The following is a 23,624-nucleotide window of genomic DNA, read 5'->3' on the forward strand; positions in this document are numbered from 1 at the left end:
CCAAGGGTCACACAGCTAGTAAGTGTTAAGTGTCTGAGACCTGATTTGAACTCAGGTCTTCCTGAATCCAGGGCCCGTGCTCTATCCACGACTAATGTTTTTAAGATTATTTTAAGAAATTCTGAAAATGTTTTTCCATTTAACTTTTTAAAAATTGTTTTAATCATAAAAGTATTTTATTTTCCAGTTACATGCAAAGATAGTTTTCAACATTTGTTTTCATAAGATTTTGAGTTCCAAATTTTTCTCCCTCTCTCCTCCCTCCCTCCTCTCCAAGACAGCCATCTGATATAGGTTATATTATGTACCATCAGATTAAACATAGTTCTGCACTAGTCATGTTGTGAAAGAATCAGAACAAAAGGTAAAAACCTCATAAAAGAAAAAAAATTTAATGTAGAAACAGTATGGTTCAATCTACATTCAGAATCCACATTTCTTTTTTCTGGATATGGAATTGTCTTGGATCATTGTATTGCTGAGAAGAGCTAAGTCTATCACAGCTGTCCATTTAACTTTTAAAAGCACAATAAGCCAAATGATTATTGTAACTTCATTTTCTACTTATTTTTGGTCCATAGATAGAGTGTGGCGATAGTACTGACAAAACTTGGGAGCCAATTGGCTCTGTGGGGCTCGGGGAAGTGGGAAGTTGAGCATGATCGATGCTTAGAACCTAAGTGACTAGAGGGTGTCCTCAGTAGAAAGAGGGGAATTTGGTAGAGAGGTGGGTCTGAGGAAAAGAAGATGAGATCTGTTTTGGGTATGTGGAGTTTCAGGTGCTTTCAGGACATCCAATTCCAGTAAGCAATTGAATGAATGTTAACTTTATGTTTTATGGCCCATTTAATTATCCAAAGTGAAATGCAAGACAATTCAAACATTTAATTCACACTTTTATTTTAATTAAAGTCATGTGGTAAAATTAAAAACTATTATAAATATTGTAATGTTTTATTTTACCTTAATTTTATAGCACACCTCTAAAGAGATATATAACAAGAAAATGCAGGACTATCTAAATTAAAGCGTTTATCCCCTCTTAAATAGATTTGTAATTCTGAAGAACTATAAAAATATCAGTAAAGTCATGTTACATTTTTTTTTAAAAAATACCACTAGCAAGCTACCCTTTACCAACTTAACAAATCTGTTGATAGAAAAAGAAGCTTTGATACATTACACAGTTAACTTTGGAAAAAATATGGTCAAAAATGGATATCTAGATGATAGAACACACATCAGTCTATTAAAACAAGAGTTTAAATTCGCAATTAAATATTTTAAAATAACCTCTAAATGTACATCTTGACTGGGAAGTTACTTGATGACATGTCCTTAGTATGTCGACTGCTTACATCCCCCAAATATAGAATACACTGAGTAGGTAGGAATGTTAAAATGAAAATCTGCTATCAATATACATAATTGAATGGTCTTTGTATGATTAGTACTTCTAGGGGAAAAAAGTCCTTTTTATGTCAGTCATTAATAGGAAAGAAGAAAAAAAGACATTCGTTCAAACAGAGAAAAATGCCTTCTTATGTCTTATGCTTAGCCATCTAAATGCCTTAATTTTGAAGGCCACAGTTTGAAACAAACTTCCAATTATGATTTAACTTAATTTCTTTTGAGTAGGAATCTCTACCTAATCAGTATTACATTGCAGCCTTACTCTACTATAGTGCGGTTTTCAGAATCAATGTTATGAGACTTTGGTCCTTCTGGAAACTGAAAATTCTTGGATGAGGTTCAAGACATTACACACATGATGCTAGAATACTACAAGTAATGTTATAATAAGGCTTTGCCATATTTTGAAAAATCCAATCTCCACTCTGCCAGCCTCTTTTGTAGATTAGAAAGAGGTAGTAATGTAAATTATTTATACTCCATGTCACTGAACATATCTCCCATAGAAACAAATCCTTCATGTATGATACTGACAATTTTTAAAAAACTCAGTTTTTTAATAGTTATGATTTCTACTGTTGGAGCTTTGTCATTCTAACAGGTCCTAAATATTTAAAAATTGAAAAGTAATCACTATGTTCTAATATTTTTAGAAAAAAAGATTATGGAAACAGCACAGCCAATTAGAAAGGCTTAAAAAATTCAATAAGCCATACTGGATTTGTCAAAGGAACAAGGCTCATTTTAAAATGACACACATGATCCTCCCCTTTCACAGAATGAATCTATATTCTTTAGAAAGCTCAAAGCAAAAGAAGGCAAGATGCACCTAGGGTACGTTCAGCAGAAGCATCACCAATGCAACTAAAAAAAAAAAACCCAACCATTTCAATTTTTACATACTCAAGGTCAATGACAATTAATGTAACATTGAACCTCTTTATAGTTTGAGAATAATTCATTTTGCAGGTTTAAACAATTATTGTAAACTTTTTGTTTAAAAAACATGTTAAGTGAGAAAAATGTTTCACATTTCTAAAACTACTGCTTGCTTTCAAGAACACACAACATTAAAAGTTAATATAAAAATGCTATAAGGCTTTAGGCAAGCTCAAAGTCTAGATAATAATTACATCTCTAGGAATAAAATTAGGTGGATGATTTCAACAAGGCAATTCCTATTATCAAATAAGTTATCTACTGGCATAAAAAGTCTTGGGATAGAAAGAATGTATATGGTATTTTCAATGTTAGTATATTTATAAGGAGGTTGCTTTTAGCTAAGCTGAGAAAGTTGAAGCAAAAGGAGTTCTGTAATTTCCTCTGGCTTCTGAGTCAAATATATTGAATGCAATCCAAAGAATATTTGGTTAATACAAATTTTTAGGTCATATTCAAATAAACTGCTATGGCCTCCTGTGCATGAAAAAAATTTTAGCTTAAGAACCAATGAATGGCAAATGAGTAAAATGTAATTAGATAGTTTTTAGGGTCCCTTCCACTACTAAAATACAATTATTTTATTCCTTGTTTTTGAACTGTTGGACTATACCTTCAAAAATTACTCCATGAAACTTCGGCTCTGAATTAAGGGCATTTTAGAAATCCCATTTGTGGCTTTTAGTCACTTCTTCTAGGTAGTCATTTACACTAATAGTGGTGATCATTAGAAGGGATTGGCACATAATACACTCAGCTGACCAGGAAGCCAAATGAGCTGGGGAGCAAACTATTCAGGACAGCTCAAGACGTATAAAGATCATCAGGAGCTGACTGTTGCTTTCCAAAAAAGCTCAGCCACTTGTGATTAAAGCATGCTACCAGTTTCTTTTCAGTTACATTGGTTTGTTCTTGTAGGAAACACAAGTGAGATAGAATATGGCACAAGAACAAGGCTAAATCACTATAGTGCCAGGAAAAAAGGGAAATTTTCATCCATGTATTGAAAAGAAAAAAACATACTTAAGAGTATCACAGAGTCCAGCTACTCTCTTTACTTTGAGATGTAATTTCAATCAATGATAGGAAGAATATTCTCCAGTGTTTTAGTTTTAACAACAGTACTTAAACATCTTTGTGGCATTAAGAATTAAGAAGTAATTAATGAATTTTTATTGGTAAATAAAATAGATAGAGAGATATGTTTATCTCTCTATCTATATATATCTATCTATCTTACCCTGATGCCTATGGCCAAAATAGATCTAGCAACAATTTTATTGATTTTTATTAATCATAAAAATAAAGACTATATTGTAAGTATTTTCTTTATAGACAATTTCTATTAGAAAACAATAGTTTAATGAAAACAATACAATGTTTCATATATGAGTGAATTGGTCTAGAGACAAGGGAAGGAAGCATACAGTACTTGAAAACATACTGTGTCAAAGTATGATTAGATTCTTTGCCTCACTGACATAATTTAAAGTTTTGGTTTGGTTTTTATATCTTAGGGATTTTTGACTTGGAAAAAATTACTTTTCTACATTGTAAAGTCAGGAGGCCACCCTCCAATGAAAGATTAAGAATCTCTTCTTTTGGCCTGTATGATGTAGCCTTTTGATTTGATAATTCCTCTGCTTTTAACAATGACCGAATACCGAAGTACCCACAGGGGCACCCACTCATTTGCTCGGATGTCGGGGAGGCTCTCCTGAAGAGCTTCTTGGAAACTCGATTCAGAAAGCAGCTCTAGGGAGAGAAATCATTACATGTAATTAACAGTGATATATAAGTCCTTCTATTACATACATAAACAAGCAGCATAGATTTAAAATCTAAAATAAAAGTGGGTAGATTTAAACATCTATATTATTTATCAAAAACTTCTCAAAGCTATGAAGACAACACATTGCTTGAATGTCAATGACAGACAACATATTTATTCATTCAGACACATTAAACATTTATGTGCAAGGCATTTTGCTAGCATTCTGAGGGAGATGCAAGATAAATAAGGCACAAATAAAGCAACCAATAATTTCTACATATTTTTGTTCGCATTCCTAGATATAAAATACCTCTACATACATTCATACATACACACTCAAGAGTGACAGAGATTCTTACAGGTATTTATTTTACCATAATAATGAAGCAACTTAATCTGAATGTCACTGAAAAAAATATCATAGGAAAGCAATGTACCAGCAAAAGCACTGTTTGTTCCTATTTGTATTCTAAAATCTCTATAAAAAATAAACTCCCTTTGCTTCCTCTAGAATTAAGTCTCCAATATGGAGAAATAAGCATGAACATTTCCACACTAGCTATGCTCCTTTAGCATAGCATGGCTTTATCATATGGATTTAAGTTTTATGAAATAATAAATATTATTTTCATATGAAGATGTAAGAAGCGGTAATAAAAACAGAGATGGAGCAGCCTAAAAAAAATGGATTTATTGAATACTTTGAGGATCTATAATTTTATCAACAGAGATTACCAAAACCCTCTAGTCTGTGAGTTGCAATGGCTAACAAAATTTCTCTCCCCATAACTGACCTGCTGGGGAGCTGGGGGCTGCTACTTGGAACACATACCCATTGCCAGGCCTAGAACCTAAGAATGCTCTTGGTAGCATCTCGAGGAGCCTGAGCTGTGCTAGCACAATCTCCCACCTTCAGAGTACAACAGGGTAGTAGCCCAGCAGGACTTCAGTGGAGGTTTATTCAACTGACAAAAGCTAGCCAATAACATAACATGTAGGCTCGGACATCACCTAGCAAAGGTAATCTGCCTGTTGTTCAGTCGGGATCAATTGTGTTTGAATCTTTGTGACCCCTTTTGAGGTTTTCTTGGCAAAGATATTGGAGTGGTTTGCCATTTCCTTCTCCAACTCATTTTACCAATGAAGAAACTGAGGCCAATAGGATTAAGTGATAATGCCCAGAGTCACACAGTTAGTGTCTGAGGCTGGAATTGAACTCAGGTCTTCTTGACTCCAGGTCCAGCACTCTATCCACTGCCCACCTAGCAATGTCTATACCTATTTTGTATAAAAGAAGATTCAATATAAGTAAATTTGTCTGTATTTGTTTTGTATTTATTTATACTGAATCTACTTTCATATGTACATGTATTCCCTGATAGAGCAGTTCTTCAGAGTGGCAGCTTTGATGTTTGTCAGCGTATTCTTCATTCCTAGCAGTGTCTGGCATAATAGGTGTTTAAGAAATGCTTATTGAGGGGCAGCTAGGTGGCACAGTGGATAGAGCACCGGCCCTGGAGTCAGGAGTACCTGAGTTCAAATCCGGTCTCAGACACTTAACACTTACTAGCTGTGTGACCCTGGCAAGTCACTTAACCCCAGTTGCCTCACTAAAAAAAAAAAGATGCTTATTGAGTGATAGCAATAAATATGATTTAAACTCAGAATATTATCCATAAGCATACTTAAAAGTGATGAAATTAAATCCAATCATCTCTTATATGGGAAGCTTGGGTTAACTTTTATGTCCATACCATTTTTTTTTTTTTTTTTGCGGGGCAATGGGGGTTAAGTGACTTGCCCAGGGTCACACAGCTAGTAAGTGTTAAGTGTCTGAGGCTGGATTTGAACTCAGGTACTCCTGAATCCAGGGCTGGTGCTTTATCCACTGCGCCACCTAGCTGCCCACCTTGGGTTAACTTTTAAACACAAATAGAGAGATTATTCCTTTTTCCCACCCCCTGAGAACAGTCTGTATGAGTGCAATGGGCATTTTTCTGATTTTGATTAATACTTGGTATCGGGGATTTCATCATTGTGGGCATATGTTCCATAAGTGGAGCCTCCCCCTTCTTCAGGGGGGTCATAAGTATTACGTTTTCAATTATGTAAATTATGATTAAACCGAAAGTACTTTTTCCAGATACCCATCTTCTTTAATTAGGTGGCACCGTGATTCTTGGTGGCATTAGGTTAGACAAGCATAGTATTATTTGGGATATCTTAGGAGGAAAAAAACTCAACCCTTCCATTTATGATTTAGGATTTGCATATGTCAAAAAACCACACTTTCAGAGAACAATATTCAATGGTACTCCTATTTTGAATTCACTCAGATGAATCAATTCAGACCCAAGAGTTACACTTCTATCATGCTACATGGGCTAAAAACCAATAGGCTTTTTTTGTGTAAGAGATACTTTTGTCTATCTTTATAAATGGAAATATCAAGCTCACCTTTGGGATCATTGTGCGTTAATAGCTGGATATCAAACTCCTTAGCAAATGCTGTTAAATCAGGTGGCATCACACAGCAAGAGGCAAGATTAACTTGGTTACTATTAGGTTTTACCTACAAGTGAGAAGAATTTTCATTTAACTAGGATTTTCTAGATCAATCTTAAATTCCTCAGATTATACAAGTCCCCACCTTAAAATAAAACATTTCCCTAGCATGTTTCTAAACAGATTTACTCAGATACTAATTCAAGGACACATGTGTGGGTCACTGGTGCACATAAGAAAAATAAATACATTACAAAGAAATCAAAACTCAATGGACAGACACGTTCAGTTCTGAAAGTTCTTTTAAAGTATAAACTGAGGCCCAACAAATGAAGTGGCTTTCCCAGAGTCACACAATCCACAAGCAACAGAGCCAAGATGCAAACCCAGGCCCTCTGCCTCTAAATCCAGTATTCTTTCCACTGTACTTGCTGTACCAAGGTCCTCTCTGAGCCACAATAAGATTAAAGTGCTTGAAAGGGGAAGGATGGAGGTAAGGGAGTCAAAAGAGATGTGGGAGATAAAAACAAAAGCTCAGAACTTCTCTCGCCTATTTACATTTGGAGCATAAGGGGCCCTCCCACAGGCAATACTTTTAAGTAAGAATTTAAGTAAATAATGCTAACAAAATTTGTTATTAAGGCTAGATCACGCTAATGTAACCCATACGATATTTTGATCACATAAGCATCTTCTCATCTCTCTATGAATATCTCAATGTACATTTAAAAATATTTTAACTTATTCACCTGGGGTTAATAATAAAAATATTAATCCCTAATGTTAATCAGGGATGTGGAGTCCCTTTATTAAGTCTCTCTTTCATGCCTTAAAACTCATACTCAGAAAAACCTACTGAGTTCTATGCTATAGATAAAGGCAAAGACTGTAAAAACCCCAATTCCTTTCACTGAGGCATTTACAATCTTCCTAACAGTCTCTGTCCTTTACCTGTGCCCACTGATACAGCTGCTCCAACTGGACTTTGTCCAGATCAGAGGTCCCTATGGCCACAACCTTTTTGTTCTGAACCAAGTTCTCTAGTTCTTCCCAGTAAGGCTGTAGATGCTCCAAGGCAAGATTAACTCCATCTTCAACAGGGGGTGAAGCGATGATCACAGAATCCAGCTGAGCAATCCCCAGAGCAGAGCAGGCTGACAGGAGAACAGACAGAGCAGAACATTCAGACAGTTCTGGATCACACATTTGAAAAATGCATTTCCAATACCCTCGAGGCAGTTCCCAGCATCCTATGCACATTCTGGGCCAGCTTCTGATCCAACTGGCTCTCTCTCCCCAACCTGCCTCTCACGTTGTTTTGTCTAGCAGACAAGTAGCTATTTCTTCCTCCCTATCTCCAGAGCACATACTCTTACATGAGGTCTGTGGACAGTGAGGCCCCTTTATTCTGTGTCTGAGACCCCCAGGCTTTTGCTGGGAAGCCTCCATTTCTTCACGGCTCTTTCTATAAAGAAAAAAAATTCTATCTACCCAATGCTACTTCAAGTATATGCCTCTAAAGTTTCCCGGCTAATATTTTGAGATTCTTCCTTATTTAAAGTGAAGACTCTTGCAAATAAATCACATTCTTGATCTACAGTTATAGAAATAGGTAACTGAAAAACATGACTATTCGTTCTAAAGATGGAAATTTAAAAACTGTTTATTTCAGTTGGCAACATCAATACTGTTCCTTACTTACAGGGAAAAAACACATAAATATATTACACACCTAATAACAAAGCGACTACAGAGCTGTTAAGGACAGATTCTGGAAAACATTAGGCAAAGTAAACTATACATTTTGTGCTATTTCTCAAGGAACAACAAAACTAATAAAACACGGCCAAAACACAAGAACCTTGTTTCTACCACATGCAGTAATGTACTTAGTTGCAAAATAGACTAAGCACGTTTTAATATACCAAAATAATAATCTATTATCAACCTTATATATCAGAACAAATCATGCTTTCTGTGTCTGAAATTTATCTGAATCTTTAAGAGAGAAAATGATTTCTCCTAAGAGCAATTCACTTTCTTTGATGTCAACTCATGGCGATTTATAAGATTGCATTAACATATAGTCTAATAGTAATATTAATATTAAGGAAAAAACAGCTCAGTTCTTGCTTACCCATTTCAATTGCACTTCTCATTGATGAAGAGTTTGATCCTACAATAAACAGTTTTGCTGGACACCAAATAAAAACAAGAAGATGGTAAATATTCATGTTTCAATACTAAATACAAGAAAGAATATACATTTAAAAAATTAATATGCTCCGAAGTACTCAAGAACTTTTCTAAGTAATACAGAATAAACTTTCTTCTGTTCTTACTTTAATCCACTGAATTTAGTTTTCTAATTGTAAAGTCTGTGTCCATAACAATTATTTAATGATATGCCATATCAGCAGAAATCTACTCATCAAAAAAAAGTTTATATCACATTTATATTAGTTGAACAAGGCAGATTAAGCAAATAATTCAGATCATGGAAGTTAGAGTTTATTTGACAAGGGTAAGAGATCGATGCTTCTATCAGTACAAATCCTTTCTCTCCTCCTATGGGAAGGGCAGAAGGAGCACCTGGCTGGCTGCCAAACTGTTGATGTCCCCTTAGGTAAGAGTGTGAAGCCTTCCTGAGCTGGAAGGCTTACACCAAGCCAGGGCAAAGAACTTGTTCACCTTTTGGGAAGATGAGACAACTGGGCTTTCTTTGATAGTGTCCAATGGAGGCTTTATTTACTGAAATATATGTGCCTTTACTGACCACAAAATATCAATGTGCCATGGAGACACTTTCTGGCATCAAAAATAGGTGCATTAAATTTTTGTATAAAGTGTCCCTTGATGCATCTTTTCATATGCAGCTAGAGTGGTTGCCTATCATGCCTATCCTATGATTCCAGCTCTGACCTTGAATGACCTGTTCTGTGGTCACGTGGATACCCACACGTCCTCTAGGGAAGAAAACAGGAGGGGCAGCACTGATGCTGGGCTGGCAGCCCTCAAGTAAGGACAAAGAACATCCTCATGCCTGTGGAAAGTAGTAGCTCTGGTCAGGTTTACTTGGTTTTAAGATTGTTAGTAGTAATAGAGGGAAAAATAAGAAACTCTTTGGAGGCAATGATTTTTATCTTATGTAAAGTGGCCACTGTTTTCAACCCACAAGAGCCATTCTTTCTAATAACTCAATAAATATACCACAAGTATGCTCCACTTTAAGTAAACCTGATATCCAAAAATCTAAGTTATTCAAAGGATGCATAGAGAAAAGGTGAGATGGAAAAAAAGGTACGGGTTAGTGACATTAATAGAAGATTTTATCTATTCCACTCTCCTCTGGAACCTTGTTATATCAAGGGTCTCTGTTCTCCTGCTAGCATTCTCAAATCTCTTCCTCTCTACTAGTTCCCTCCTATTTGCCTTTAATCAGGTATAGGCCTTTCTAAATCTGAAAAAAGCATCCCCTTAACCCAAGTATCCCTTCAAGTTACCATCTTAAGGGGGGCAGCTAGGTGGCGCAGTGGATAAAGCACTGGCCCTGGATTCAGTAGGACCTGAGTTCAAACCCGGATTTAGACACTTGATACCTACTAGCTGTGTGACCCTGGGCAAGTCACTTAACCCTCACTGCCCCACAAAAAACCAACCAAACTAAACAAAACAAAAACATAAGTTACCATCTCAAAAGGGGGCTATGTCTACTGGCACCAATACTTTCAAAAACAGTTCATACAACATTGTCATTTAATTTTTTCGTGTATTTATTTCATTTCTCCAACTAGACTGTAAACTCCTTGAAGGCAGGTATTGATTATGTGTTCTCTCAATGTGCCTAAAAGCACTATGTACAAATTAGACATTTGATATTTGATTTAAAAATTAAATGAGGATTCATTACAAGGTTTCTTTAAATAATGACTACCTTTTCCATATTTAAAGTATTCAGTTTAACATAATTCAATTCATACAACTTTCCAAGAACACATTACTCTATGTGCAGCCCTCTTGGGCCATGAAAACCCTTCCATAAGGCACCAGAACATTGTCCCTTTTCTGGAAGTTAAAAGGAAATGTCCATGATCAGTATTCAAAAGGTCAAGTTCAAGGGCTGATGATTAGAGAGAATTCACAAACCTAGGCCTGCTCAGAGACTGGATCCTCACATTTTATTAAACTGGAAACTTAACTTCTTGGCTGAGCATTCACCAGAATTGGCTCCAGCCTACCTGTCCAGCCTGGTCGCCTGACCTCTCTGCCAACACAACACTCATTCCAGTGAAACTGAGCATTTAATCCCTAACATCTGGGCACCTACACATGCTGTCTCTCACTGCCCCCCTAGTTTTCAACCTGGCAAAGTCCTTCCCCTCCTCCAAGGCCCAGCTCAGGGGCTACAAAGTTCTCCTTGAGCCTCTGACTCACATCTCTTACAATGCTCGGGTCTGACCTCCTTCCTACACCTCACATACTTGTTTGTGTCATATTGGGTTATACTGGTGACTCAGCCCCTGGGCTAGATTTTAAGCTCCCTGAGGGAAGGAGCTGTCACTTTCTATTTTTGTATCCCTAGAGTCTAGCACACTGCATACAGTAGGTGCTTAGTAAATGTTTGTTGAACTAAAGTTGGACAGCACGTGAAAAGCAGACAAATGAAAAGAGAAGAGCTTTGGTAAGGGGAAGCCTCTTTTCTCTACCCTCCACCCTCTGGCAGCTGCTAGAGTAGCATTCCTAATGCACAGGTCTCCTTTGGCATTTCATAGCTCAGAGATCCTCCGTGGCTCCCTACTTCCTGGAGAATAAAATCCAGTCCCCTGCTTGTGTTTGAAAGCCCTCCACAACCGGGCAGTTTGACTTTCCTTTAAGTCTGACTCTGGGATTTCACTGGTATGCCAAACTCCCTCTACCAATGCAGGCTATACCTTCTCTTGAGTCTTTGAGAACTGAGAAGTTAAGAGACTTGGCCCAGAGTGCTGGAACTAGGAGGGGTCAGGGTTTTTCTGGCTTTGAGGATGCTCTCTCCACTATGCCATATCCTGTCTCTCGGGGCAGAGTAACAAAAGTTCTGTTTGTAAAAAATGTATGTGCAGGAGCAGCGATCAAGAGAAGATTTCTTCTCTATGTGTTCACTTCCTCAGTGGGTGCTGAGGACAGGGGAAACACTGCAAAAATCACAGCCTCTTAAGTGGTCTCTCTCCACTCCCACATGTCCTCCACAAAGCTGCCCCACAGACTGTCCTTAAGCTCAGGTCTGACCAGGCTACTCTCCTACACACCCACCTGTAGGGTCCCCACTGCCACCAGGACGAACTATCAGCTCTTCTACTTGGTGTTTTTGTTTTTGGGGGGTGGGTGGGACAATGGGGGTTAAGTGACTTGCCCAAGGTCACACAGCTAGTAAGTGTCAAGTGTCTGAGGCCCGATTTGAACTCAGGTACTCCTGAATCCAGGGCCAGTGCTTTATCCACTGCGCCATCTAGCTGCCCTCTACTTGGTTTTTAAAGCCCTTCCCAGTGAGGCTCCAACCCATCTTTGTAGATTCATGCTAAGTATTAGCCTTCGGCTCATCCTCTGTGGTCTAGCCAAACGAGCCTCTCACACACCATCCTCTATCTCTGTCCTTGCCTTTGTCTGGATCGTCTTCCATACTCAGGATATGCTCCTTCTTCAGCTGCCCCTCAGAAGACAGACTTCAAGCACCCAGCACCCTCCTCTGGCACCCAGAGAGCCTGCATTTATTCTGTATAGATGGACAGAGCTACAAGTCTCCTCCAGTACTGCCTAAGCTCCTTCGCACCAGGGACTGTTTCATTTTGGCTTTGTATTCGCAGCTCCTGTGCCTGGCATACAGTAGGCATTCAATAAATGGGTGCTGACTGATTTTAATTCATGAATTAAAGATCAGTTGTCCTATTCAAATTTTAAATGCATGGGTAAAAGAAGAGTAGCCTGCTACCGAGTCAATCAAAAAGCATTCATGAAGCATTCATTACTAGCTGGATTTAAATCTGACCATAGGCAAGTTACTTAACCTCTCTATGCCCCAGTTTCCTCGAGTGAGAAGGCTGTAATCAGTAGCCTCCAAGGTCTCTTCCAGCTCCAAGTCTATGTCAAGTGCTCCTGCCAGTGCATAAAACCATGCCCCCAAATCCTAAACAGACAGACAGCCTCCCAGCAAGGGCAGGAAGGGGAGATCCATCTCCTTTAAAAAGAACAATGAGGGGTGGCTAGGTGGTGCAGTGGATAGAGGCACCGGCCCTGGACTCAGGAGGACCTGAGTTCAAATCTGGCCTCAGACACTTAACACTTACTAGCTGTGTGACCCTGGGCAAGTCACTTAACCCCCATTGCCTCACTAAAAAAAAAAATTAAAAGAACAATGAAGTTTGTATTTTCCTCTTCCATTTCTTCTGCTCCAACTCCCTCTTACCTAATTATCCAGAGCCAAGAACATGGAGAAGGGTTAAGTAGCCCCATAAAAAATACAGAACTGAGCTTCATTCTCATGGCTGCACAGAACTCCAGTTTCACATACAATACCTGATGTACAACTGATTCTTTTGAGCTTTCATTAAATCTAAGTCTTCAATGAATCTCATTCTTCCACTTCTACCTGGCACTGCCCAACTTCCCCATTCATTTGAATTACCCACATGTGTGGACTGAGTCACATTCTACCAAGGAAGCAGTATGCGCTCATTTGGTTCCTGACAAAGGTCATTGTATATGTAACAATAGGATGGATTTTTAAAGACTGGACTTTACCAGAAACTTTCATTTCTTCTCTTTCATCAGGATTTATCTTTTCTACTGCATGAGCTACAGAACATTCCAAGACATCGGGCAACTCCTATAATAAAGAGAAAAGGTTTAAGAGTAGAGTCCATAAAATAATTAATCACAAGGACCTATGCTTTCCCTCCTTAATTTTGTTGTTTTTCAGTTGTGTCCAACTCTTTGTGACCCCATTTGGGGTTTTCTTGGCAAAGATACTGCAGTGGTTTGCCATTTCCTCCTCCAGCTCATTTTACAGATGAGGAAACTGAGGCAGAAAGGGTTAAGTGACTTGTCCAGGGTCACACAGCTAAGTATCTGAGGAAAAATTTGAACTCAGGTCTTCCTGATTCCAAGTCTAGCACTCTATCCACTGTGCCACTTAGCTGCCCTTTCCTCCTTTTTTTCCCCCCAAAAAATATTTATTTATTTATTTATTTATTTTTGCAGGGCAATGGGGGTTAAGTGACTTGCCCAGGGTCACACAGTTAGTAAGTGTCAAGTGTCTGAGGCCGGATTTGAACTCAGGAACTCCTGAATCCAGGGCCGGTGCTTTATCCACTGTGCCACCTAGCTGCCCCTGGCCTTTCCTCCTTAAAGCCAACTGCTTTAGAATCAAAACAACCTTTGAAAACAAATGGAAAACTTTGACTATCATCTACTGTTTTAAAAAAATCCATATGCAAAGCAATAACATTTTAAAAATCCTGCATTTTAAAAATATGTATATTAGATTAAAACTATTTGGGGGTAAGATGCATTCTCTATGAAAACTTTTGATGAAATACAGAGAAATTTTTAAGCAAAATTATTATTATTACCATTTACATAGTATAATTCATAAAATAAAAGAATTGGACTCTTAAGTCCTATTATGCCTCCAATATTCTTGGACAATGTTTCATGTTGAATCTTAGTCATAAAAAGAAATAATTTCATTGCAATTAAAATGTTATGAGATAGAGGGGCAGCTAGGTGGTGCAGTGGATAGAACACCAGCCCTGGATTTAGGAAGACCTGAGTTCAAATCCAGCCTCAGACACTTAACAATTATTAGCTGTGTGACCCTAGGCAAGTCACTTAACCCCAATTGCCTCACCAAAAAAACAAACAAACAAACAAAATGTTATGAGATGATGGTAATAAATTATTGGTGAACATGCATTTTACACCCTCAATTTATATTTGTAATATTTCTTCTTTGAAGGTTTCTTGAATGGATGGAGAAATTTTGCAAATGATTACAGAATCACCAAACTTCAAAATTGGAAAATATCTCCAAGGTCAGCTAGTTCAGTGGGTTAACTAGTAAAGTAGAAACTGCCCTGCCCCCAAATACTATATAACCTACTCCTAAAGCAAGGCTGGAAGGGAAATGGAGCCCACCACTTTGCTGAGTGGCCCACTTCCTTTTTTAGATAAAAAGGTTTTCTTTCCATCAAATCTAAATTAGCCGCTGCAATTTCTAACCTTCCCTCTTAGCTCTGCCTTCTGAAACCAAGAAAAACAAGTCTAATTCCTCTCTTACCCCATCAACAGTCTTCCAAATAACCGAAGACAGCCACCAAGTGTTCTCCTTTGTAGGTACCAGGTCTTTTCCCTTTCAGGTCAATTATTCCAGGCTATTCATCAACCTGCTTGTTTTCCCCAAGACACACTCCAGCTCATCAGTGCTCCTCCCAAAATAAGGCACCCAGAGCTGAACCTGACCTTCCAGATAGGGCCCATCTGAGGCTATGCCTCTCCTGGTGTGGCCTAAGGTTTAGATCCACTTTACAGATCATACAGAAAACTACATGTGGTCTCAGAACTGGGGGTAAAAAAAATTAAATGATTAATAGTGTTTAGTTAATGACCCAACTAAAGGTAATCAGTTGAAATATATGCACTTACTCACGAGTCCTTCTGGCTTATGGCCCATTCATTTCCTCCACTTTGCCTACTTTAATTTAAATTCTAAGGACCTCTGGCTGTAGTCAGTAAACTAATAGAATGTTCAAAATGGCCAAATACATGGTATTCCAAAAGCCTTTGTGCAGTTTTAGACTCAAATAGCTTAAAATCAGAATACGATCTATAACTATAACTATACACACAGATTTATGTCTATATAAGCATTAAAAATTGCCCACACCTCTCTCTCTCTAGGTCTCTCAAATAATTTTTAACACTACCACCAGAAAACAGCCATAGCCAGTGGCATGGACCACTAGTTGTTCAAAGACCTCAATTTTTAACACATGAAGCATCAGGGCCAAGAACACTTAGATTCAAGAGCTACCTTTGACCCATCTTCTTTGTTCGACTCAAGGCTCCAGGCAATGCTCTAAGACTATTAAGTTGCAGAGAAGATGCCAATCTACATTGGTAGGGCCAAGTTTTCTCACTTAATAATTCCCCATGCCAATTAAATTGCAGGGCTACATTCTTTCTCCCTCCCATATGTATAAACACATATGTGCATGCAGATACACACACACACACACACACACACACACACACACACACACACACACACACACACTTTTTACATCAAATAAAACTCCCATCACATCATTAGAGTTTTATTAGGAACAGTTCTATTTTGCCACAAGTTTTAGTGAAATGTTTTTGGATCAGTTGGCCTTTTACCCCGTGGTAGTCCAGTAAAACAAACTACCATTACAAATTATTAATGGAAATTTTATGTTAATTCACTGTGACTTCCTTAACAAAAAATGAAAAGTTATTCTGACAAAAGACATACTAAACTTTGTGCTTGTTTCACTATTGAGATGAACAACCCTAGTACTAATATTTAATTATTTACATGTAGTCATTTCACTTACCCGAACTAGATCAGGGCTGATCTGGGAGCTCCACTCATTCAAGGTCTTTTGGATACAATCTCGTAGCTGTAAAATAATACATTGGCCATTAACATTATTATTCTGTATTTAAATGTAGAGGGAAAAAATCAGCTTTTGGGAAGTCTTGTATCGTGCAGAGAACAGGCCTCACAGGCTCTGGCTTGGAGACCTGACTGCTACATACTGGCTGTATGTGCTCAGTGCCCCAGACAACTACTGAAGACTTATCAACTGCAGAATAGTTTCTTATCCACACCGGTAAAGGGAGTCATGGGTGCGGACAGAAAAAGAATAGACTCAATGATAAAAAGAATTCATAAAAGCAATGACAACTGAGGGCCGCTAGGTGGCACAGTTCAAATCCAATGTCAGACACTTGATACTAGCTGTGTGACCCTGGGCAAGTCACTTAACCCTCATTGCTCCGCAAAAACAAACAAACAAAAAATAAATAAAGCAACCTTTAAAAAAAAGCAATGACAACCTCAGACTTTACTTTGTTCAAAGATGCTCCCCCTTCAACAGTGTCAAATCTGTACCCATTTTACATTCCATTCTAGAGCTGAAGTTGTGGCTATTTTATTTTTAAAGACTAAACAGTGTCTAAATTTGAAAAACTTCATTCAATACATAAAAGCATTCAAGAAGAATTATACTTTGATGGGCAACATTTTAAACTTGTACAAGAAAACTTTCCTGCTGGGCTTTTTCAGGTAAGGAGGGTGCCTGCCCAGTTATGTGCCCGTTATCTAAGGACCTGCCTGGCTAAATTCAGGAAGACTCAGCTCAGAGAAAGCTGGTCATCAGGTGAATGGGGTTTTTTTGGCCAAAACAACACATAAACATAAAAACCACGTCTGTAAGGTGTGGAAACTGAATCAGGGACCTATTGAAGTATTACTAATGACAAGCTTCGACTGGCCAAATTCCATTTCAACAAAAAAAAAAGTCTGGGTTAAAAAAAGGATTTCAAAGTCCCATAGATCATGGTCCACTTATTTCATAAAATATTTGATAAAATTTAACTCTAGTGAAGCAAAAGCAAACAAGAGCCCCCTAGAGTTTATGGCAATGGGACTTACAGGGTGACTTTTCTCACCCAAAGATCTTATAACATTTTTCAAATGCAAGACAGGGTAAAAAGAATGAATATATTTACTGAATCTAGAAGAGCATATTCATTTAAGAAAAAAAACAACAACTATTGAGATAAACATATACTGCTTAAGATAGAACTTGGATCAAAAAGAAGGGATAGGTTCTGATCACTGAAGGCTATAAAGCTACATCCAAAAGGTCTTGTCTGCCAAAGTGCATTGATTATTAACACTACACATGGGAAATGGAGCAGTTTCAGAATCCATTTTTGGCAAGAGTCCCTTAGCAATACCCAGGACTACAGACCTCACAGGATCATAATAAGGAATAGTACATTACAAAGTTTATTTTTTCTTTTAAGCAAGGAAATAAGGGTTTATGTGTACATTTAATAACCTTCTACAGTTTTCAACATATTCATAGCAAAGTTTTAATTGTGGACCAAGCCCCTCAGTATGTACCTAAGCCAGCAGCTAGGCAGAGCAATTTTGAGTGCTGTGCCTGAAGGTAGGAAGACTCCTCTTCCTGAGTTCAAATTTGACTTCAGACACAGCTGTGTGACTGTGGGCACATCACTTAACCCTGTTTGTCTCAGTTCCTCATCTGTAAAATGAGCTGGAGAAGGAAATGGCAAACCATTCCAGTATTTTTACTAAGAAAACTCCAAATGGGGTTATGAAGAGTCAGGCACAATTGAAATGACTCAACAACAATGTACCTAAGCTCCTCCCTCCAGTGAATATAAGTTAATTTTTAAAAAAATTGGGGGGGGCAGGGCAATGAGGGTTGAGTGACTTGCCCAAGGTCACACAGCTAGTAAGGGTCAAGTGTCTGAGGCCGGATTTGAACTCAGGTCCTCCTGAATCCAGGGCTGGTGCTTTATCCACTGTGCCACCTAGCTGCCCTGATAAATTAATTTTATAGTCAGCCTAGGCATAATATAATCTGCTGCTATGTACTATGGTCTAAAGGGAAGAGCTTCCTGTCTCCTGCTGAGCGAAGGTGTAATGAGCCCTGGCTGAATCTCTTCCATCTTCCCCCAAAGCAATGACTGTCATCTGGGCCAGCAGAAGGCAATGTCCACCCTCTGCTGCCAGTCCAATCTTCCAGTTGGGCAAAAAGGAGCAACCTTCTCTTTGATCACAGGCCTTCCATCTCTTGCTGCATCTGTCCCTTGGGGCAAGAAGAAAGCTGGTATGGAAAGGGAGGAAAGAGACTTCTTTCTTCTTTGGAACAGGTTCAACTTTCATCTCCCGCTAAATCCTTTCCTGCCTAATCTCCACCTTTTGGAGGGAAGAAGAGGAGTGACGTGGGGCCTCCAATCTCATCCTGCACTGACCTCCAGTTGGATCTCCAACCCTCTTTGGGAAGAGAGGTGATGCCCTCCACTTATGTGGATGAATGTGATGAACATTCTCACACCTGGTCACATCTTCCATCTGCCAGTGATTCCGAACCGCCTGTAGGTCATCATCCTGATGATAATCACTGGTCAAGGCAGAGGAGTTGGAATACTCCTTGCTCCTCCATAGCCATTTCCAGGTTCTTTCCCTCTCTCCACCACTCAGTACCTTCTCCTTTGAGTTTCCCACTACTCAAATCTACCACTGGTGACTGTGGTCTACATACCCTCAGGTCACTCCTGTTCCTTCAATGAGCATCTTGATCATTGGCTCACAATTTTCCTCACCTCCCCAATCTCTCCACTGACTTCCAATTTCCTTTTAGACATCTTGAACTGGGTGTCCAGTAGACACCTTAAACTCACTACGTCCAAATGGAACTCATCATCTTTTCCCCCAAACTCTCCCCACCTTTCCAATTTTTCCCTATCTCTCAGGTTTGAAGCCTGAGAGCTCACCTGAACTCCTCACTCTCTCTGGCCTCCCATAGCCAATCTGTTGCCGAGGCCTGTTGATTTCACCTTTACAATATCTCTTGAATGTGCCTCCTTTTCTTCCTCTGACCCTGCCACTGCTCCAATGTAGGCCCTCATCACCTTACACCTGGACTATGAAAATAGCCTGAGGCTGGGTCTGCCTGCCTCAAGTCTCCTCACTCCAATCTATCCTCCATCTAGACACTAATTTCCCTAAATCTAAGGTCTGAGTAAACTCCAGTGGCTCCCTATTGTCTCCATCATTGCAAACAAAATGTTGTTTGGCATTTAAAACCCTTCATAACCTGCCTCCTCCATCCTTTCCAGACTTCTTACCTCTTACTCCCTGACATGTACTCAGTGACACTGGCCTCCTGGCTGTTCCACAAAAAGACACTCATCTCTCAGCTCTAGGCATTTTCTCTGGGGAGCCTCCATGCCTGAAATGCGCTGCATCCTCAACTCCACTTACTGACTTCCCTAGATTCCTTTAAGTTCCAGGTAAAGTCCATCTTCTTGACTCCTCCTAAGTGCCAAAGAGAGTGCCTTCTCTTTGTTAATTATTTCCTATTTATCCGGTATATAGGTTTGGTTGCATATATTTGTTGTCTTCCCCATGACATTGTGATCTCTTTTAGGATAGGGGCTGTCTTTTACCCCTTTTTGTATCTTCAGCACTTAGTACAGTGCCTGGCACAGAGTAGGTGCTTAATATGTTTATTGATTGATTCTAAAGATATATATATATATATTTTTTTTAACCCTTAAGATTATTTCCACCATAACTCCTCTCCACTGGCATGGCACAGAATAACTTTTTAAATAGAATCCTTGATAGCCACCAATTCACCTGCTCTAAAGTTCTACTCTAATGTCTCATCAAGGAAAGGTCTCAACCCTGAGTTCTGGATGGTTATACCAACAGATGACAGGTTCTGGTGAGTCCTGCAGGGCTGTAAAGACTGAGTTGCTTATCTCCAAGTTCAGGGATACTCATCACCAAATGAGCCACCAAGTGATAATTCTCTCTCATTCATTCATTTTCATATTCTCTCTCCCATCACAGAAAACAATATTAATTGGTGGGTGGAACACAGACAGAAGATATATCATGGACAAAGTTAATCAAAATTACCCAATTTGCTGAAAATTGACACCTGAAGTATTTCTTACAGCACTGAAAAATCTGCTCCCCCCCTCCTTCATTTACTGAACAGGAAGGCTACAAGGGGAAAGAGATCTGTTTCCATGGCTCTCAGCACCAGAGATTAGCGTTAACACATTTGCATGTTTTAATGTCAGCAAGCCAGCTGGGATAGTCTTTTTATTCTTATTTATTTTAAACCTAGACTAACAAAGTTGTTAGAGAAGCTCACGTCAAACCTCTAAAAACAAAAAAGCATATACCTCTTTTGTACCACATTAAAATTAGGCTACAGGGAAGTATTTTATTCCCCCAAATACTAAAGTTTGTAGTAAAAGGTGCCAATCACGATGCACTTGTAGCATTTCCATTCTCCTATACAGGTCTCTCTCTAGCTCTGGGACTGAAAGGTTGGAGGAGGCAGGTTATGAAGGGCTAAAAAGGTGCTTCCATTTTTGGAGCTCAATTTTCTGGGTCCTAGGCAAAAAACAGCATCTCCTCAGTGTGTCTAGCTCAGAAGGGCTGTGGGGCAGAAAGCCCTAGACTCGGGAGCTGGGAGGCCCTGGGTGTGAATTCTAGATCTGACACTTCCCAGGCGAGTCACTTACTCGGAACCTCAGTTTCCTCATCCGCAACATGAGACTCACGCTCCTTGCAGTAGCTGATAATAGCAGAGGCTGCCACTGGCACGGGAGGAGGCCGGCTGGCCAGCTGGCCCTGGAGCCGGACCAGCGCTGCCCCTCGCCCCAGGCAGCAGAGCCGGAGAAGTCACTTAGCCTCTGGGTGCTCTACGAAGCTCTCTAAGCCTATCGGATGCATTTGGCCCGTGGGTATTTCCTACGACATCTAAAGAACCAGTCCAGTCCCTGAGCCTTTAGGGTTTCCACGCACCCCGCCCCCCCCCACTCCCGGGGCGGGGATAAGGACTCGCCCTGCAGAAAATGGGCGCAGTTACAGTCTACTTGGGAGGCCGAGCAGCCGCTGGGGTGGCAAGTCTCGGAAGAATGGGCTTCACTTTGCCAACCTCGAGGAGCGGCAAAAAAGACCAATGACGATGACAGTCTGCACAGTGCTGGGCACACAGTCGGCGCTTAATAAATGCCCGTTGATTGAATCCCTGGATTACCTGCAGTACGGGGAGGTTGTGTGTGTGGGGGTATTTCCTGCGCCCTACACCCCCCCACACACACACCCACACCCACGCACGCTCGGGTCCGGGCACACCTAAGGCGCTTTCCACCTTATGGAAGCGGGAGCGAGGGTAACTCTGGCCTCCCACAGCTCTTCCCGAACCAGCCCTTAGGGCCAGGGGCGGGGAGAGTTCGGGGAGGCCCCGGAGCCCCCTCCCCTGCCGGCCTCGGCACAGGGCCCGGCGGCCGCACGGCGCTCACCTCCTCGCGGTGGCTGGACGGGCACTTCTTCCGCAGGCGGCCCCAGTTGAGCAGGTTGCCGGTCTGCAGGTGCAGGGTGCTGGCCCGGCGCAGCAGGAGTCCGGCGGCACGGCTGTCCGTGCCCATGGCGGCGGCTTTGGGGCCCGCCGGAGCCGGGGCGGGCGGAGATCGGGGCCACCGGGAGGGAGGAGGGAGGAGAGAGGGTCTGCGAACGCGCCCGAGAGGAGCCGCGGGAGGGGACGGCAGCGAGGGGAGGGTTCGCGGGGAAGCCCGGCCGGGAGGCGGGAGCGGCTGCTGCAGCCACGGACGCTGGGATCGTAACCTAGACCGCCGCCTCCGCCGCGGGAGTCTGGGCCTGGCCCGCGGGACCTGCTGTTTCCTGGAAGGCAATGACTAAGCAAAAACGGCGGCGGGAGAAAATGCTTTGTAACCGTTACCCGTCACCCGCGGGAGAGAGGCCGGGCCGGCTTGGGGCGGAGCCGGACCGGGGCTGGGCCAGGGGGCGGAGCCGGCCACGGAGGGGGTGGAGTCTAGACGGGGCCGGGCCGGAGGGCGGAGCCGAAGCGGGCCGGGGCGGGGAAGGTCACCTCCGGGGCCGGGATGGGCCCTAGCGAGCTGTGGGATCGGATGGGCGACGACCCCCGAACCCGAGGCTGCGGCTGCTGGGAGAGGATCCGGCCCTGGCCTTGGCCTTGGTCTCTGGGAGCCGACGGCGCCCCCTGCTGTTCCCGGATGGCATCGGGTTTGCACTCGGGGGAGGGCAGATGGATGGACGGATGGACGGATGGACAGAGATGACTTCCTCCCGAGAAACCTAAGGGTTTTTCTGTGTATTCGGGTTTTTTGTTCAAAACTCCTGACACAAAAACCCCAGCCTTAGCCTTCCCTCCCAGGCCTGTGCTCAGCTTAGGACTGTGAGAAGGAGGAAGAAAGAGACAAAGAACCACGACCTAGCTGAGGAGTGTGAGCAAGGTTTCCTTGGGAGCACGTGGAGTGTTCTAGCTTCTTCCGGTCTCCCAGCATCTGGACCAGCCGACTGACACTCCAGCTTGGAATATCGTCCTGTCCCACCTGCCTCAGCGCTCCTGTTCCTCTCCCCAGCCCCAGAAGCTTCTCTTGTTGGGGTGTTGAATCTCTCTAGAAGCATTTAAGTTACTTAAAGGCAGGGAGGGAGCGGTTCACTCACTTTTGTATTTACATCCTCTTTGGGTTGCTCAACACTTATCAATAGGCAAATGCGGAGGTTATGGTCAAGATTAAGTGAAGAGATGGTAAAGAAACACCTAGTTGTCCTTGGTGGTGACCCAGATGAATTACATTCTCAGGTCCTGAAAAAAACTGCCACTTTTTGTATCTCCTGAGCTGAACACAGTTCCTAGCAAGTAGTAGGTGCTTAATAAATGTTTATTGATTGACCGATTGACTGATGTGATTGTTGAACCACTGTCAGTAATATTTGAAAAACATGGAAAAGGAGGAGGGTACCACCATCCTGGAGGGGGGCAAACATCCAGATTTTCAAAAAAGGGGAGACAACACAATCTGGGAATAGGCCGATGGACTTGACTTTAATTTGAGGGAAAATTCTAGAACAGATTGTGAAAAGTTGGATGGTGAATATCTAGTCAATCGGTCTATAAAATTTATTAAGTACCTAGTATATGCCAGGCATGTGCTAAGGCTAGAGATACAGATACAAGGAGAGTTAATCCCTGCTTTCAAGGAATTTATAAGGAGTAAACCAAACATACAAGGTTGAAATGGCTAGGGATAGGTAGTTTGATCTGGGAAGTCACAGGAATGGATAGTAGAGCCATAGGGGAGTTTAAAAGGGGATTGATGCCTCCTT

At 41.0% G+C, this 23,624-nt stretch overlaps 1 protein-coding gene across 2 annotated transcripts; it reads right to left on the minus strand.

Moving 5' to 3' along the window:
* Positions 1–883: 883 nt before the first annotated feature.
* Positions 884–22,240, minus strand: GCLM (glutamate-cysteine ligase modifier subunit). 2 transcript variants are annotated; one of them, XM_043962648.1, is made up of 7 exons: positions 21,776–22,240; positions 16,243–16,308; positions 13,406–13,490; positions 8,769–8,825; positions 7,583–7,785; positions 6,584–6,698; positions 884–4,107 (listed from the first exon to the last, which is right to left on the minus strand). In XM_043962648.1, the coding sequence occupies exons 1-7, from the start codon at positions 21,899–21,901 to the stop codon at positions 3,938–3,940; spliced, it is 822 nt and encodes a 273-aa protein (XP_043818583.1). In that variant the 5' UTR covers positions 21,902–22,240; the 3' UTR covers positions 884–3,937. The 2 variants fall into 2 exon arrangements, with proteins under 2 accessions (XP_043818583.1, XP_043818584.1); XM_043962649.1 differs by lacking the exon at positions 21,776–22,240 and adding an exon at positions 20,993–21,113.
* Positions 22,241–23,624: the final 1,384 nt, after the last annotated feature.

This window comes from Dromiciops gliroides, chromosome 4 (assembly GCF_019393635.1).
Source record: "Dromiciops gliroides isolate mDroGli1 chromosome 4, mDroGli1.pri, whole genome shotgun sequence".
In the NCBI taxonomy this organism is placed as follows: domain Eukaryota; kingdom Metazoa; phylum Chordata; class Mammalia; order Microbiotheria; family Microbiotheriidae; genus Dromiciops; species Dromiciops gliroides.

Bases quoted from the DNA above. Each gene is read 5' to 3' on its own strand.
- GCLM (XM_043962648.1), bottom strand. From the start codon at position 21,901: ATGGGCACGGACAGCCGTGCCGCCGGACTCCTGCTGCGCCGGGCCAGC. The intron at 7,786-8,768 runs GTAAGCAAGAAC...TTCTCCTGTCAG, and splicing joins GAGAAGTGCAATTGAAATGG to CCTGCTCTGCTCTGGGGATT. The intron at 4,108-6,583 runs GTGAGCTTGATA...TTCTCTCCCTAG, and splicing joins AACGCACAATGATCCCAAAG to AGCTGCTTTCTGAATCGAGT.